Source organism: Phacochoerus africanus, chromosome 4, assembly GCF_016906955.1.
Source record: "Phacochoerus africanus isolate WHEZ1 chromosome 4, ROS_Pafr_v1, whole genome shotgun sequence".
In the NCBI taxonomy this organism is placed as follows: domain Eukaryota; kingdom Metazoa; phylum Chordata; class Mammalia; order Artiodactyla; family Suidae; genus Phacochoerus; species Phacochoerus africanus.
Genome location: NC_062547.1, coordinates 7,815,470 through 7,829,256, shown reverse-complemented (window position 1 = coordinate 7,829,256; position 13,787 = coordinate 7,815,470). Strand labels below are relative to the sequence as shown.

The 13,787-nt window shown below is 61.3% G+C and overlaps 3 protein-coding genes across 6 annotated transcripts; all 3 read left to right on the top strand.

The window, feature by feature from the left end:
* Positions 1-89: 89 nt before the first annotated feature.
* GPR137 (G protein-coupled receptor 137) lies at positions 90-4,671 on the top strand. Of its 4 annotated transcripts, none has more exons than XM_047775398.1 (8): positions 90-606; positions 1,756-2,127; positions 2,210-2,259; positions 2,957-3,182; positions 3,296-3,445; positions 3,568-3,696; positions 3,802-3,917; positions 4,212-4,671. In XM_047775398.1, exons 2-8 carry the CDS (start codon positions 1,771-1,773, stop codon positions 4,369-4,371), a joined length of 1,188 nt encoding a protein of 395 aa, XP_047631354.1. In that variant the 5' UTR covers positions 90-606; positions 1,756-1,770; the 3' UTR covers positions 4,372-4,671. The 4 variants fall into 4 exon arrangements, with proteins under 4 accessions (XP_047631354.1, XP_047631356.1, XP_047631352.1 ...); XM_047775397.1 differs by lacking the exon at positions 90-606 and adding an exon at positions 1,521-1,598; XM_047775400.1 differs by lacking the exon at positions 90-606 and having other exon boundaries at positions 1,085-2,127; positions 2,957-3,080; positions 4,212-4,534.
* LOC125124106 (collagen alpha-1(I) chain-like) lies at positions 4,585-8,154 on the top strand. Its single transcript, XM_047774269.1, has 4 exons — positions 4,585-4,681; positions 5,333-5,452; positions 6,276-7,879; positions 8,093-8,154. Exons 1-4 carry the CDS (start codon positions 4,585-4,587, stop codon positions 8,093-8,095), a joined length of 1,824 nt encoding a protein of 607 aa, XP_047630225.1. The 3' UTR covers positions 8,096-8,154.
* KCNK4 (potassium two pore domain channel subfamily K member 4) lies at positions 8,053-13,769 on the top strand. The gene is made up of 6 exons (XM_047775395.1): positions 8,053-8,358; positions 11,342-11,465; positions 11,601-11,761; positions 11,943-12,129; positions 12,538-12,677; positions 13,356-13,769. The coding sequence occupies exons 1-6, from the start codon at positions 8,170-8,172 to the stop codon at positions 13,767-13,769; spliced, it is 1,215 nt and encodes a 404-aa protein (XP_047631351.1). The 5' UTR covers positions 8,053-8,169.
* The last annotated feature ends 18 nt before the right edge of the window (positions 13,770-13,787 follow it).

The window sequence follows — 13,787 nt, the reverse complement described above, 5'->3', positions numbered from 1 at the left end:
CTGTCACTGACCCGGCCCAATCAGCTCTCGAAATGTCACTAGCTAGGTCAGCAGGCGGGGCCGCTACCGGCTCCGGCCCCGCCCACCGCCTTCCTCCGGGGTCCCTGGTTCAGCTCCGGACTTCCTTATTCCTTGGGTGTGTGTGGAAGCAGATGAGGGATTTTCTGGGATGCCCATTTGGGGACCAGCTCCTACTGACAAGTCCTTCGGCTCCTCTGGGCCTTAATCCCCACCCTTGTAAAATGCGGATAATGACACCTCCCTCAGGAGCCAGTGATCCTTGTAAACAGAGTGGTGATTACTGTGGGTGAAAACACAAGCCGTAATTGAAGCTCGGCCGTCGGATGCAACTGTTGTTGAGGTGTCACTGCTCCGTCTGAACCGGGTGATCGGCTCGGGAAGTCCCCCTTCCTCCTCCCCGCAGTGGAAAGCTCGCACCGCCCGCGTCAGGGGCGCCACTCCTCGCGCCAGCTCGGGAGCACTCGAGATAAGCGAGGGGGCCTCCACCCTGGAGGGATGACTTCCCCGGCGGAGAAATGGCCGGGGCCCCTGTGAGGGGGGACCATAGGACTTGCGGGGCCTTGCACCTGGCAAGCGGCTGGCCAGGTGAGCGGGAACCGCCGCCGGCCAGGGCGCGGGCGGGCGGACTCGCGCGGGCGGACTCGCGCGGGCTGCGGGGCCCCGGGGCCCCGCGGGTTAAGGCCCGGGGGCGGGTCCCGGAGGCCATCTTGGCTGCGGGCGGAAGTTTCCTTCAGAGCCCGGGTGAAGGGAAGTCGTTACCGCCCCAGGTCGGGCAGCAGGATGTCGATTTGGGGATGGAGAAGCGAAACATGGGAACCGGCGGCCCCCTAACCAGGCAAAGGCCGGTGGCCCGGGGCACGGCCCACCCGGGCGCCGGCCGGATGCGGCGTGGCCCGAGCGTCACGGCCGCCCGCCGCCTCTCGTAACCCCTGGCGCCCGCCGCCCGCGCAGCTCGCGCCAATTCTCGGAACAGCTCCGCGTCGGGTGCGGCGCGCGGGGCTGCGGAGCAGGGGCCAGACTCCTGAGCAATTTGCGTAGCGGACGGCGCCCGCGCAGGCGCAGGAGGGGGCGGAGCCGCGGGAGCCGGGGAGCCGGAGCCCCGGGTCCCAGCGACCGGAGCCCGCTCCTCCAGCGGCGGCTTGAAGATCCGGCGTCGGCCTCCTTCCGCCCCCTACGGCTGCAGAGTGGACGCAGTGTGGGGTGGTGCAGTGGGCCAGCGTCCGGAATTCCGAGGACTGAAGGCGGAGGCCCTCCCTTTCCGGATTGTTGGAGGGGAGAGAGTCCCCCAGTTTGGGGAGGGGGAGAGCCGGGCGTTGAGCGCCCCCCCCCGCAGCGGCCGCAGCCCTGAGCTGACTGGCTTTGGCCGGCTCTCCCCCTCCTGCCAGGACGACTCCAGCGACCAAGGCCAGGGACCCCTCTCCTTTAGCCTCTGCACCCCCAGCCCCCACGCCCGGCTCTGAGACTGGTCCAGGCAGGAGACTCCCCACCTCCCCACCCCCCGCTCCGCCTGGGAGAGGAAAGGCTGTCTGTCCTTCCACACCTGAGTGAGGGACCCCGGTTGCCTGTGCTCGGCAAAGGCAAGGGTTCCTCTGTTGAGGGGGGAGGGCCTGGCCAGCCACAACTTCTTTCCACCTGAGCTCCCCATCTCTGTCTCTGCACCCGACACCTCCCACCCCTCCGTATTTATTTCCCTGGCCCCCTGCCAGCCCCTCCATCTCTGTCTCCTGGATTCAGGCCTCCCTCCCTGACATGGAGAGTAACCTGTCTGGCCTGGTGCCTGCTGCTGGGCTGGTGCCTGCGCTGCCGCCTGCCGTGACCCTGGGGCTGACTGCGGCCTATACCACTCTGTACGCCTTGCTCTTCTTCTCCGTCTATGCCCAGCTCTGGCTGGTGCTCCTGTACGGGCACAAGCGTCTCAGCTATCAGACGGTGTTCCTGGCACTCTGTCTGCTCTGGGCCGCCCTGCGTACCACCCTCTTCTCCTTCTACTTCCGAGATACACCTCGAGCCAACCGCCTGGGGCCCCTGCCCTTTTGGCTTCTCTACTGCTGCCCTGTCTGCCTGCAGTTCTTCACACTGACGCTTATGAATCTCTACTTTGCCCAGGTAACCATGGTGACGGATGCGGGGTGGGTAGTGGGTAGCAGGTCCAGGGGCCCAAAAGAATGATGGGTGTCTCTGCTCCCAGGTGGTGTTCAAGGCCAAGGCGAAGCGTCGGCCAGAGATGAGCCGAGGCTTGTAAGTACCCGGAACGCTGGTGGGTTCAGTCCCCTGGTCAGGGACAGGGAGAAGCCCTGTGTCTGTTCCTTCTCCCCAGGAGGGCTGAGGCGAGCACAACCCAGGGCGTTTGTGGAAGGAAAAGGAAGGCACCTGCAGATGGCTCAGCAGAGGCGTTGCATCTGTGAAGGGCACCTATAATAGAGACAGTCGTGATGCACTGAGGGGAGAGGGTACCAGGGTCATCCTTGATGGAGAAAGAGCTGCAGCCTCCAGCCCTTGGATGCGCCAAAGCCAAAGGACACTTTTGGGTGACCTTGGGCAGTGCTAGTCCTGTTGTTTGATTAACGGCTCATAGTTTATGAAGAGCTTTCACAGACATCTTTAATTTTTACAACCTCCGAAGCCGACATTGTCCCCATTCGAGAGATGAGGACACTGAGGCTCACCAAGGCAAAGCAGCTTGTTCAAGGTCACACACCTGGCAGGACACAGAGCCAGGGCTTGAACCCAGATTTCTGACTCCTGGTTCAGTGCTCCTTCCCCTGCTGTGGGTCACCTTCTGAACTCTTTGGGCCTCAGTTTCCTCATTTCTAAAACCAGAGGAGCCGGGTTCAGGCTGGCTGACCTGAGGTTGTGATCGACACCGGGGTCTCCCGGGGGGGAGGTTGGGTGATGGGGGAGGGGCGCCAGGGCCTGACTGTGCTGTGGGCCGCAGGCTGGCCGTCCGAGGGGCCTTCGTGGGGGCCTCGCTGCTCTTTCTGCTGGTGAATGTGCTGTGTGCGGTGCTGTCCCGCCGGCGCCGGGCGCAGCCCTGGGCCCTCCTGCTGGTGCGTGTCCTGGTGAGCGACTCCCTGTTTGTTATCTGCGCACTCTCTCTCGCCGCTTGCCTCTGCCTTGTGGCCCGGCGGGCCCCCTCCACCAGCATCTACCTGGAGGCCAAGGTAGGGCCACAGGCGCTGATGCTGGGTGCCCCTTGGGGTGTTTGGGGTCTTCCGGGTAGAGAGGAAGCTGGAGCCTGCCCTCCCTAAGGGTCCCCTGTTGTCATCTGTGCCAGGGGACCAGTGTGTGTCAGGCAGCTGCGATGGGTGGCGCCATGGTCCTGCTCTATGCCAGCCGGGCCTGCTACAACCTGGCAGCCCTGGCCTTGGCCCCCCGGAGCCGGCTGGACGCCTTCGATTACGACTGGTACAACGTCTCTGACCAGGTGGGCGCGGGGCACGTCTGCTGCCTCCTCAGTAGTGGCTCTTGGCCCCAAGCTGGCCTGGGCCCTGTCCGGGTGCCCCACTGGCACGATGGCAGATTGGCACAGCCCCTGCCTCCCCACAGGCGGACCTGGTGAACGACCTGGGGAACAAAGGCTACCTGGTGTTTGGCCTCATCCTCTTTGTGTGGGAGCTGCTGCCCACCACCCTGCTGGTGGGCTTCTTCCGGGTGCACCGGCCCCCACAGGACCTGGTGAGGGCCAGTGGAGAGGGGCTCCCCGGGCTGGGTTCCGGAGGTTGTGGGAGCCCGGGGGGGGTGGGAGCAGGTGAAAGCATCAATGGTGGCCCCCTCTCCCAGAGCACCAGCCGCATCCTCAACGGGCAGGTCTTTGGCTCCCGTTCCTACTTCTTCGACCGGGCACACTGCGAGGACGAGGGCTGCTCTTGGGAGCACAGCCGGGGCGAGAGCACCAGGTAGGAGGCCCAGCCCCATCTCAGGACCTCTGGGCTCCCAGATTGCCCCATTGAGCCGTGGGGACCTAAGCTGGGTCTTGCCCCTGCCCCCACGCTGGCCTTTGTGTGCTGTCTGTACTAAGGAGGGCCCTTCTGGTTTGCTGTGGCTAAAGCCCCCGCCTCTCCTCCTGAGATGGAATTTGCCTTGGTCGGAGAGGTCTGGATCTCTGGCTCTAAGTCTCTTTCCTTCCCCTAGCTCTTGTGTCTGTTGTCCCAGTCACTGCCGGGGGACTGACCCTGTTTCTCTGCCTGCAGCATGTCAGGCAGCCTAGGCTCCGGCAGCTGGTACGGTGCCATCGGGCGGGAGCCAGGCTGGTGCGGAGGCAGCCAGACGCGGACCACTCCTCTGCTCTTCTCCCAGGTTCTGGGACCAGGCAGCCACCACCACAGTCTCTACTCCACCCCACAGACGTGATCCCCCTCCCTCTCCCAACAACACCCAGACCCCAGTCCCTCCCCCTCCAGGCCCCTGTGCAGAGTTCGTCCGCCGCTTCTCGCCCAGGATTCCAGGGGCTGTGGCTGCCTCTTCCCCAGGCTGGCTCCTTGCTACTCCTGTCGTAGTGAGCTTGTGCTGTCCCCTAGGATGGGGGGTATGGCCCTGGCTGCCAGATGCCCACAGCACCCTGGCATGACCTGCCACTTCGGCTTCTACACCGGAGCCAGCTACCTCTCCTGCACCTGCCACTCAATAAACACTGTCTGTGCCCCGAGTCCATTCACTGTCTGTCAGTTGTCTGCTTGTGTTTCTCACGCCATCGCCTGTTTGGTCTAAGGCTGATCAGACACTGGCCCTGGAACGGGGCTGCGAGGCTGGGCAAGGCCATTTACCATTTACCTCCCTGGAGGCTGGTGGGCAAGGACTGGGAGGCGCCCACAGTGTGAGGGGAAGAGACCAGAAGAGCCCTGCCCCCCGCTCCAGGCCCCTTCCCACTGGAACAGTTTCTACTCTTTCTTCAAGACCTGCTTCACACTTCACCTCCTTGCAGTTCCTGTCGTGGCTCAGCAGAAACGATTCTGACGAGTATCCGTGGCTCCATCCATGGCCTCGCTCAGTGGGTTAAGAATCCAGCATTGCCCTGAGCTGTGGTGTAGGTTGCAGACATGGCTTGGAACTGGCATTGCTGTGGCTGTGGTGTAGGGCTGGCAGCTGCAGCTCTGATTCGCCCCCTAGCCTGGGAACCTCCATATGCTGCAGGTGCGGCCCTAAAAAGACAGAAAAAGAAAAAATTCACCTCTTTTATGAAGCCCTCCATCTCCAGGTCAGGGAACTGTGGCTCCTCTTCCTGGGTCCCTTGGCTCTGACTGTGGAGCTTCTCACTGGATCGGGATCTCCGGAGACCCTACTTCCCTGTCATTATGCCCAACTTGGCCTTCAGGTCCAGGAGTTAGCCCAGGGCCTGTGGAGGAGGAGCTGGCCCCCATCTCCCTAGCAGGTGTGGATTTGGCCCAGTGGGTGGGCTGCCCCGACACGGCCTGCCTGGTGGCCGGGGAGGAGGGTGCTTCTCTGGCTCTCCCTAATAGTGCAGTCATTGCTAGTCACATAGTCCCGGCCCTTACAGATCTGTCATTTGTCCCATGGCTGGGAGCCATTTATCAGAGGGTCTGTCTCCTGCCCATGCACTTGACCGTTTGTTCCAGCTCCTTGAAGTTCCTGGGGTCCAGCACTGGGCCTGTGTCAAAACTTCACCTGGGACTCTCCTGAGCACCAGGCCTCCAGAGGGGGTATTGAGACTCAGAGAATCAGCTCAAAGCTGGACAGTCACTTTTTGTTGAAAGACAAATTGCTAACACTTGTAGGGCACCTAATTGTAAGTGTCAGGCTCTGTTTTGAGCATTTACTAAATTTACCTCTTTAATGCTCACATCCAGAGGCGATAATCATCCCTCTTCTGTAAGTGGGGACTAGGAAGCCAGGAGAGTGTGGTACCTGCTAGGCCCCCTACTGGTGGGGTGTGGTCAGCCTTAGAGACCATGCTCAAAGCCACCCGAGTGAAGGCGGAAGATCCCAGGCAAGAGAAAGTCTTTGGCAAGATCGGAGTTGTAAAGAAGTGGAGGAGGGCAGAGACTCGGAGTTCCAGGACCTGCCAGGGGCCTGCCTCGTCCAGACAATGGGGGAGGGTGTGCTGACACCAGTTCAAGGCTGGGATGGGCCTGGAAGTGAGGAGCAAGGGATGGGGGCGGGGTACGGGAGTAGGGGCAGGAGGCATCCGGGCTCGATTTCCCAGAGCTGGATCCCAACCCCACCTCAGCCAGCTCCAGAGGGCCTCGATGGATCCCGCACCCCTTTGTCCCCTGAGGTCTCTCCTCTCATGAGTGCAGAGCACAAGGACCAGGCTGTCCCTAGAGGGAGGGAGTTGAGGCCCTTCCGATCTGGTAGTGGGCCTGGAAAATGCTGGGAGAGTAGCGGAGTCGCGTGGCGCCTGTCGGAAGAGGTGAGCGGGCTGATGTCCAGGCCGGGGGCGTGCCGCTGGCCACACTGGCTGGCCAGCAGGGCAGTACCAGGGCCACGGTCTGAGACTCCAGGCCTGACCCAGCGGCGACCCCTCCCGGGCTCCTCGGCCACTCCTCTCCCAGGACGAGCCGGGATTGGGGGGGCTGGGCAGCCACAGGTAAGGGGCTGCGGGGAGCGGCGCTGGAGGCGAGGGCGAGGCACGGAGGGAAGCGCGGCGCTGGAGGGGTTAAATGCGGGAGGAGGGGGGCTTCTGGTAGCGGGAGTGGGGGGGGGGTCCCAGCCCCGGCGGCCTCCCGCTCCGCCCCTGCCGCCGCCGCCGCCACCGCCTCCGCGGCCCAGGCGGCACCGGCGAGGCCGTTCGGGAGTCCGGGCTGCAGCCGCAGCCGCAGCCGCAGCAGGGCCGACAGTGAGTGCGGGGCGGAGAGGGCGGGCAGGTGCGGGCAGGGAGTGCGGGACGGCGGGGGGCTCGGGCCGGCCTCCGGGGGCAGGGGCCTGCAGGGGCGAAGAGGCCGGGAGGGAAGCCCACCTCCTGCGCGTGGGCGCCTCCGGGAGTCGCGCGGCCGCGCGTCCTGCCGCCCGTCACGCTCCGAGGCGTCGGCGTGAAGACGCGGGGAGGCGGTGGGAGCGAGCGGCGGGGTGCGGTGTGTGGGCGGCGGGCGATGCGCGGTGGCCCCACGGTCTGGGTGTGCGTGTACGTGAGTGTGTGCACACGTGTGTGGGGGCTTCTGGGGGCCCTGGCCCGGCGCGCACGGTCCTGAGGGTCCGGTGCGCCCGTGAGCAGGTGGAGTGTGTGCGTGCAGCCTGGGCAGCCGGGCCGCCTGGAACCGCAGGGTGGAGCGTGGGCGCGCGGGTCTTTGTGCCCGCGTGTGTGTGCGCGTGGGCGCCACCGCCCCCTGTCCCAAGGGCTGACAGCTGTCCCAAGGGATGCGCTACGGTCGGGCCCTGGTCGCCCCCACCCCGCTCCTTCCCGGAACCGGCACCCTCCCTTCCCCTCCGCCCTGCCTCGCCTCTGCACAGCGACCGGGACCCGCCCCTGGGTTCCTCGAAAGCCCTGCGGGGCGCTGGGGGACCCTGGAGGCTCCCCTCCAGGCCCATCGCGTCTAGCAGGTCTAGCAGCGGAACAAGGAGAGGCTGGAGGGGAGGGAGAAGCCACGAAGATGCTGCCGCAGCCTCAGCGGACGAGCCGGGTCCTGCCGTCCCCGTCCCCGTCCCTGCCCTGCGCTGCGCGGTCCGGCCTCCCCTCCCGCTTTGCCTTGGAGCGCCTCCGCGCCCCCTCAGCCTCCAGCTGGAAGGCGGGTTCCCCACGCACCCCCCTCCCAGGCCCCCAGCATTTCCCCACTCGCCCCACCTCTCCCTTGGCAGGCCCAGCCTCGCTTCCCCCATCCACGCTCCTTCCTTTCCCTTCCCGGTGCCCACTTATCTTCTCACACCCTGGAGTCCCCGGACTGGGGCTGAGGGCCGGGCAGTGGAGGTAAGGGGGAGGACAGGGCTGAGGGGGCGGCGGGGGGGGGGGGCGCTGGGCGTGTCCTGGTATCCAGTGTCTGGCCAGAGGGATGTGAAGAGAGGCCCTTTGTGGGTAGTAGGGCTGGGGGCTCCAAGGACCTCTGGGTGTGTAGGGGTTGGAGGAGGGAGTAGGGGTGTCAGGCCAGGTTATTGATCCCAGCATCCCTGGTTCTGCCCGCAGTGACTGCAGCTCCCCAGGAGCCCCCTGCCCAGCCTCCCCAGGCGGGCAGTGGAATTGGCCGGGCCCCTGGGCGCGCCATGCGCAGCACCACACTACTGGCACTGCTGGCGCTGGTCCTGCTCTACTTGGTGTCCGGTGCCCTAGTGTTCCAGGCCCTGGAGCAGCCCCATGAGCAGCAGGCCCAAAGGGAGCTGGGGGAGGTGCGAGAGAAGTTCCTGAGGGCCCATCCCTGTGTGAGCGACCAGGACCTGGGGCTCTTCATCAAGGTGCGTGGGTGGGGGAGAGCCCCTTCAGCAGTCACCCATGACTCCCCGACACCAGCTGCATGCCACTGGGGCCCTGTGCCGGGGTGTTGCTTCCAGACCACCCTTGAAATGCGAGTGCAGCTGGGGGTGCAGGGCAAAGGCTGGGATCCAGGTCTCTGTATTCAGTATGGCGGCCACAGGGGCATTTGTTTTTCTTGCTGTGCCTGGCATTGGGTTCTGCTCCTAGAGTGTCTCCTTCAGTGTGTTTTGGTGGTTGAATAAAGGAACGCATGAAGGAAGAAATGAATTAATGGCTGTAGCATGAGATATGTTGCATTTTCTCAGGTCTAACTCACTGGCTTAGGGTTGCCAGGTGAAGTCTGGAACACCCTGTGAAATGTAAATTTCAGCTAAAGAATGAATACTTTGAAAACCTAAATATGTCACATGCAGTATTTTTATTTGCTAAATCTGGCAACCCTGCACTAGTCCTGTGTTTCTTTGGAGTCACAGATGCCTTAGAGAAACCCAGGAACACTGCGAACACTTCCCCACCTGCTGTCCCCAGAGAAGTGCAGGTATAAACAAGTACCACTGATTCTGGAGGGTTCTGGAATCCCCTAAGCTGGTCCATGCCATCGTGGATGCCAGGTGGAGAACACCTTCCCACCAGGACTCATGCTTATGATGTGGAGGCCGGAGGGAGGGCAAGTCAGGGATGGGGTCGGGTCGGCTTTGGTCCAGGGACCAAAGAAAGTGTGGGCTGCAGGCTTCTGGGCCACTGTCACGCAAGCACCTCTGCTGCTCTCTCTGATTTCTGAGCCACTGTCATATTAAACAAACAAACAAACAAACAAAAAAACAAATAAATTTAACTTGAATAAATCACTTTACTATTTTATGGAAAATGACTCCTCTTTCCTGCCTATTCTTTTGGAGAGAGGAGCCATCCATCAGCATGGAGCCTCAGTGTTCCAGCTGATTCCCAAGGTGGCAGGACCTGGAGCAGAGATGAGGGTGGGGTGGGGCCCAGGACACAGGCAGCTTGACTTTGTCTCTGACACTTCCAGAAGGCCCAGCAAGGCTCCGAGAGGCCTGGGCCGGAGAGAGTGTGGCCAGACCACAGGGCAGGGAGAGGGAGGGAATCTGACCTATTTTACCTTCACAATGGAATTGCTTTTTTTCCTGGATTAAAAAAAAGAAGAAAGAGAAGGGCAGAACCTAGCAGGGTGGGCAACAACTGCTTTATTTCTCTTCTATAATTGGCCAGCCATGCAGCAATTGTGCACCTACTGTGTGCTGGGTGCTGTGCTATATATACCACAGGGTGAGCAGGGAAATTGCTGCTGGGGTGAAGCGGGTGCAGGCTCTACCCTAGAGGATGGCACATCTAGAAGAAGGGACAGATCCGTGCTTAGTTCACTGCAGGATTTAGTAGAAAGGATCCCTTACTTCCTTCTCTGTTAAGTGCCTGTTGTACCCTGGGCCCTGGGCTAGATGCTGAGGGCAAGGAGGGAGATGCCAGGGGCCTTTGGGAAGCGCTGGTAATTGCAATGAAGCAGGTAAGATGGGTAGAATTTAGAGCTGTGTGATTGGATTGCAAGAGACTCACAGGCAGAGGAACAGCATGGGCAAAGGCGTGGAAGCTGGAAAGCTCTGTGTTTCGCAGTTCTGGGATTTAGCAGATGCCTAGTCATTTGAAGCAAAAATTAGAACACATAGAATGACAAAGGGTTTTTTTTTTCCCCTTCCGTAGCGAATTTATTGGAAAAGCATTGCAAAATAAATCACTTTTAATCATTCATTTCACTTGGCTTTATTTAAAAAATTATTACAGGAAATGGAATCATCTCAGAAATTCTGGGGACAAGGTCACTGTAACTTGGGTTCCAAAATGGGAGTCCCAGAAGAGAAGATGGGAGAAGGGGAGGTTGGGACCAGATTGAGAAGGGCCTTACATGCTGGGCTGGGGAGTTTAGACTCCATTCCGCCGAGAGCGCAGAGCTATGGAGAACTTGGGACTGTCACTTTAGGAAGATGAATTTGGACTGTGTCTTGCTAATGAGGACTGCGGTCAGAGAGAAAGTAGGTGGCTTCTGACCTCCCCCACACCCACTGCCTATGTGTCTTGGCTCTTCGAGACGTGGAGAAGGGCCCCTCTGCACCCCCTCCTCATTATGCCCTGCCCTCTGTCACTCTGGGCGGGCACTCTCAAAACACAGACTCTCCTCCCGAGGAAGCAGACTGGTTGGCAAGAGGGGGCAGACACATGGCCATGCCATTAATTCTGTCATTTTTATTGAGCACCTACTATGTAGCACAGGGTTTGCTTTGGGCTTCAGCAGGGCAGGCAGGGGGTTATGTGTCCATGACTCTCCTAAAATGGGATGCAAAATTTGATGGTATGTGAACCTTCCTGGAGAGAGGGTCCCTAACTTTCATCAGATCTTTTAAAGACTTGAACTCAGCTTCCAAAGGGGCAATGGGAGCGGTGGGGTCTATGTGAAGCTGGAACTCACTGGCCTTGCCGTGAGCTCACTGCGCTACACGGGGACTAATTTAATAACCACAGTGCTTACTGTGGGTGGTGTGAGTGCTTTAACTCTTCTCAATAACTCTCTGAGGTGGGTACTATTGTCACCACCCCCAACTGATAGAGACAGAAATTGAGGCACGGCTCAGCATCACACAGCACCAAGATTTGAACCCAGGCAGTCTGGTCCCAGGGTCTGTGCTCCTGGCCACTCTAAAACTGGACATTTCTTTTGCGAAGTGGAGGCCAACAACTTAAATGTCTCTAAACTGACGTGTTGGCCAAACAAAATTGAGCTTCCCAATTTGTCAGGTCTGTTCTAGGGACCACACTGCCTTCAGGGAGACCAGAGGGTAAGAGGAGAGCTGGGAGGGATGAGGAGGGAGCCCTTCAGAGAGACCAGAGGGACAGGGTGTGGGCCACGACCAGAGGGAAAGGCTGAGGTTCCTCCTTCTGCGCCTTGTCCTGCAGGAGGTGGCTGATGCCCTGGGAGAGGGTGCGAACCCTGACACCAACTCAACTAGTAACAGCAACCACTCGGCCTGGGACCTGGGCAGCGCCTTCTTTTTCTCAGGCACCATCATCACCACCATCGGTGGGGGAGGGGACTGGGCATGTGTGGGGGGAGGGGTGACTGGGCTTCCTCCCGGGGGGAAGGCACAGAGGGAGGTGGAGGTGGGGGAGGTGCCAGGCAGCCCTTAGACGCGCTGCCGCTGCCCCTCTTGCCCAGGCTATGGCAACGCCGCCCTGCGCACTGATGCCGGGCGCCTCTTCTGCATCTTTTATGCCCTGGTGGGGATCCCGCTGTTCGGGATTCTGCTGGCAGGGGTCGGGGACCGGCTGGGCTCCTCCCTCCGCCGCGGCATCGGTCACATCGAAGCCGTCTTTCTGGTGAGCTGCTCCACGCCCTGCGCGCCCTTGCCTTGGGGTCGGGAAACCCTTCCCTAAGTCCCCGGCTAACACGTGAGCGCGGGCGCCGCGCCGGGATCACGGGGAACTTAGAGATCCCCGAAGAAGGGCTAAGGGATGTGAGAGGGGAGGTTTTGGCGACTTCTCGCCCCCCTTCCTGCAGAAGTGGCACGTGCCACCGGAGCTGGTGCGAATTCTCTCAGCGGTGCTCTTCCTGTTGATCGGCTGCCTGCTCTTTGTCCTCACGCCCACGTTCATCTTCTGCTATGTGGAGGGCTGGAGCAAGCTGGAAGCCATCTACTTCGTCGTGGTGACGCTCACCACGGTGGGCTTCGGAGACTACGTGGCCGGTGAGGCCACTTTTCTTGGGCTGCACTTCCCCACCCACTTTGCGATCTTGCTTCTCCCGCCAAATTCACCCCGGTGCTTCTGCACTCACACGTGCTTGCTCCAATCCCTACATCCGCTCATTGAATGCACCCTCACATTTGTGCATGGATGCAACACCTCATGCTCGCATGCCTGCTGACATATATATTAAATGCACCCCTCACACGGCTCTTCTCCTGCACACCATCAAGTCACGCCCATTCATCTTCTTGCATCCATTCACACGCTCTAGCACATACCCATTGCTCTGGGGCGGGCAGATCAAGGCGTTGCGATGGGAAGGGGCGCGGTGAACCCGAGACTCACAGGCTCAAGACTTGCTGAGCTCACCATCAGCTTCTTTCTGCCCTCCCCGGTGGGGTCCCAAGGCGCCAGTCCCAACCAGAACTCTGCAGCCTACCAGCCTCTGGTGTGGTTCTGGATCCTACTCGGCCTGGCCTACTTCGCCTCAGTGCTCACCACCATCGGGAACTGGCTGCGAGTCGTGTCCCGCCGCACCCGGGCAGAGGTAGGCGCCCCCCGCCGCAGCGCTGCGCCTGCGCTTTGGTGCTGCCGTGCTGTACCCTAGCGGCAGGTTGACCATCCTGCCTCCCTTCCAGATGGGGTCTCCCCCAAGGCAGGGACTGAGGGAGCCCCAGTGTGCACCTGCGGAGGACAAAGGGATAAACTCCAACAGGTTTGCAGGTGCTCCATCTCCACATTCCGGGATAAGGTTACCAGATTTAGCAAGTAAAGATGAAGGAAGCCCAGTTACATGTGCACTTCAGATAAGTTGCAAATAATATTTGAGTATAAATATGTCCCAAGTACTGCATGGGACATACTTATCTAATACTGTATTTGTTGTTTATCTGAAATGCACATGTAACTGGGTGACCTGTATTTTGGAACCCTACTCCTTGCGTCTGGCCCCAGAGTGGATGGAGGGGCAAAGATGGGTGAGGGGGGATGGAGGGAGAACTGAAATAAAACCGGGGTTTTTCTCCTGGAGAAGAGGACACTTCGGTGAAGATGGAGGAAGGGAGCATGTCGCTGGGTCATGAGCCTTTCCCTCCTCCTGAGGCAGGAGGACCGGGAGGAAAAAGAGGGGCAGCACCTGATCGGTGAAGGGTGAAGGAGCAGGCTACCGGGGTTGCGGAGACGGTCAAGGACCCCCAGCCAAGGACTGCCTTTCCTCCCCGCGCAGATGGGCGGCCTCACGGCGCAGGCCGCCAGCTGGACCGGCACGGTGACCGCGCGGGTGACCCAGCGAGTAGGTCCCCCGGCACCACCGCCTCAGGAGAAGGAGCGGCCACCCCTGCCTCCACCGCCGTGCCCAGCGCAGCCCGCCAGCAGGCCACTATCCCCTGTGGCCCCGGAGAAGACCGAGCCGCCCTCGCCGCCCTCACCGCCCACGCCGCCCACGCCGCCCACGGCCTCGGCGCTGGACTACCCCAGCGAGAATCTTGCCTTCATCGACGAGTCCTCGGACACGCAGAGCGAGCGCGGCTGCGCACTGCCCCGCGCGCCACGGGGTCGCCGCCGGCCCCTCAACGCCCCCAGGAAGCCCGCGCGGCCCCGGGGCCCCGGGCGCCCCCGGGACAAAGGCGTGTCCTCGTAGGGGCAGGACCCCGGCCCG

Bases quoted from the DNA above. Each gene is read 5' to 3' on its own strand.
- GPR137 (XM_047775398.1), top strand. From the start codon at position 1,771: ATGGAGAGTAACCTGTCTGGCCTGGTGCCTGCTGCTGGGCTGGTGCCT. The intron at 3,446-3,567 runs GTGGGCGCGGGG...GCCTCCCCACAG, and splicing joins GGTACAACGTCTCTGACCAG to GCGGACCTGGTGAACGACCT. The intron at 3,697-3,801 runs GTGAGGGCCAGT...CCCCTCTCCCAG, and splicing joins ACCGGCCCCCACAGGACCTG to AGCACCAGCCGCATCCTCAA.
- LOC125124106 (XM_047774269.1), top strand. From the start codon at position 4,585: ATGACCTGCCACTTCGGCTTCTACACCGGAGCCAGCTACCTCTCCTGC. The intron at 4,682-5,332 runs GTCAGTTGTCTG...CTTGGCCTTCAG, and splicing joins CCCGAGTCCATTCACTGTCT to GTCCAGGAGTTAGCCCAGGG. The intron at 5,453-6,275 runs GTGCTTCTCTGG...TCATGAGTGCAG, and splicing joins CCTGGTGGCCGGGGAGGAGG to AGCACAAGGACCAGGCTGTC.
- KCNK4 (XM_047775395.1), top strand. From the start codon at position 8,170: ATGCGCAGCACCACACTACTGGCACTGCTGGCGCTGGTCCTGCTCTAC. The intron at 11,466-11,600 runs GTGGGGGAGGGG...CCTCTTGCCCAG, and splicing joins CACCATCATCACCACCATCG to GCTATGGCAACGCCGCCCTG. The intron at 12,678-13,355 runs GTAGGCGCCCCC...CTCCCCGCGCAG, and splicing joins CCCGCCGCACCCGGGCAGAG to ATGGGCGGCCTCACGGCGCA.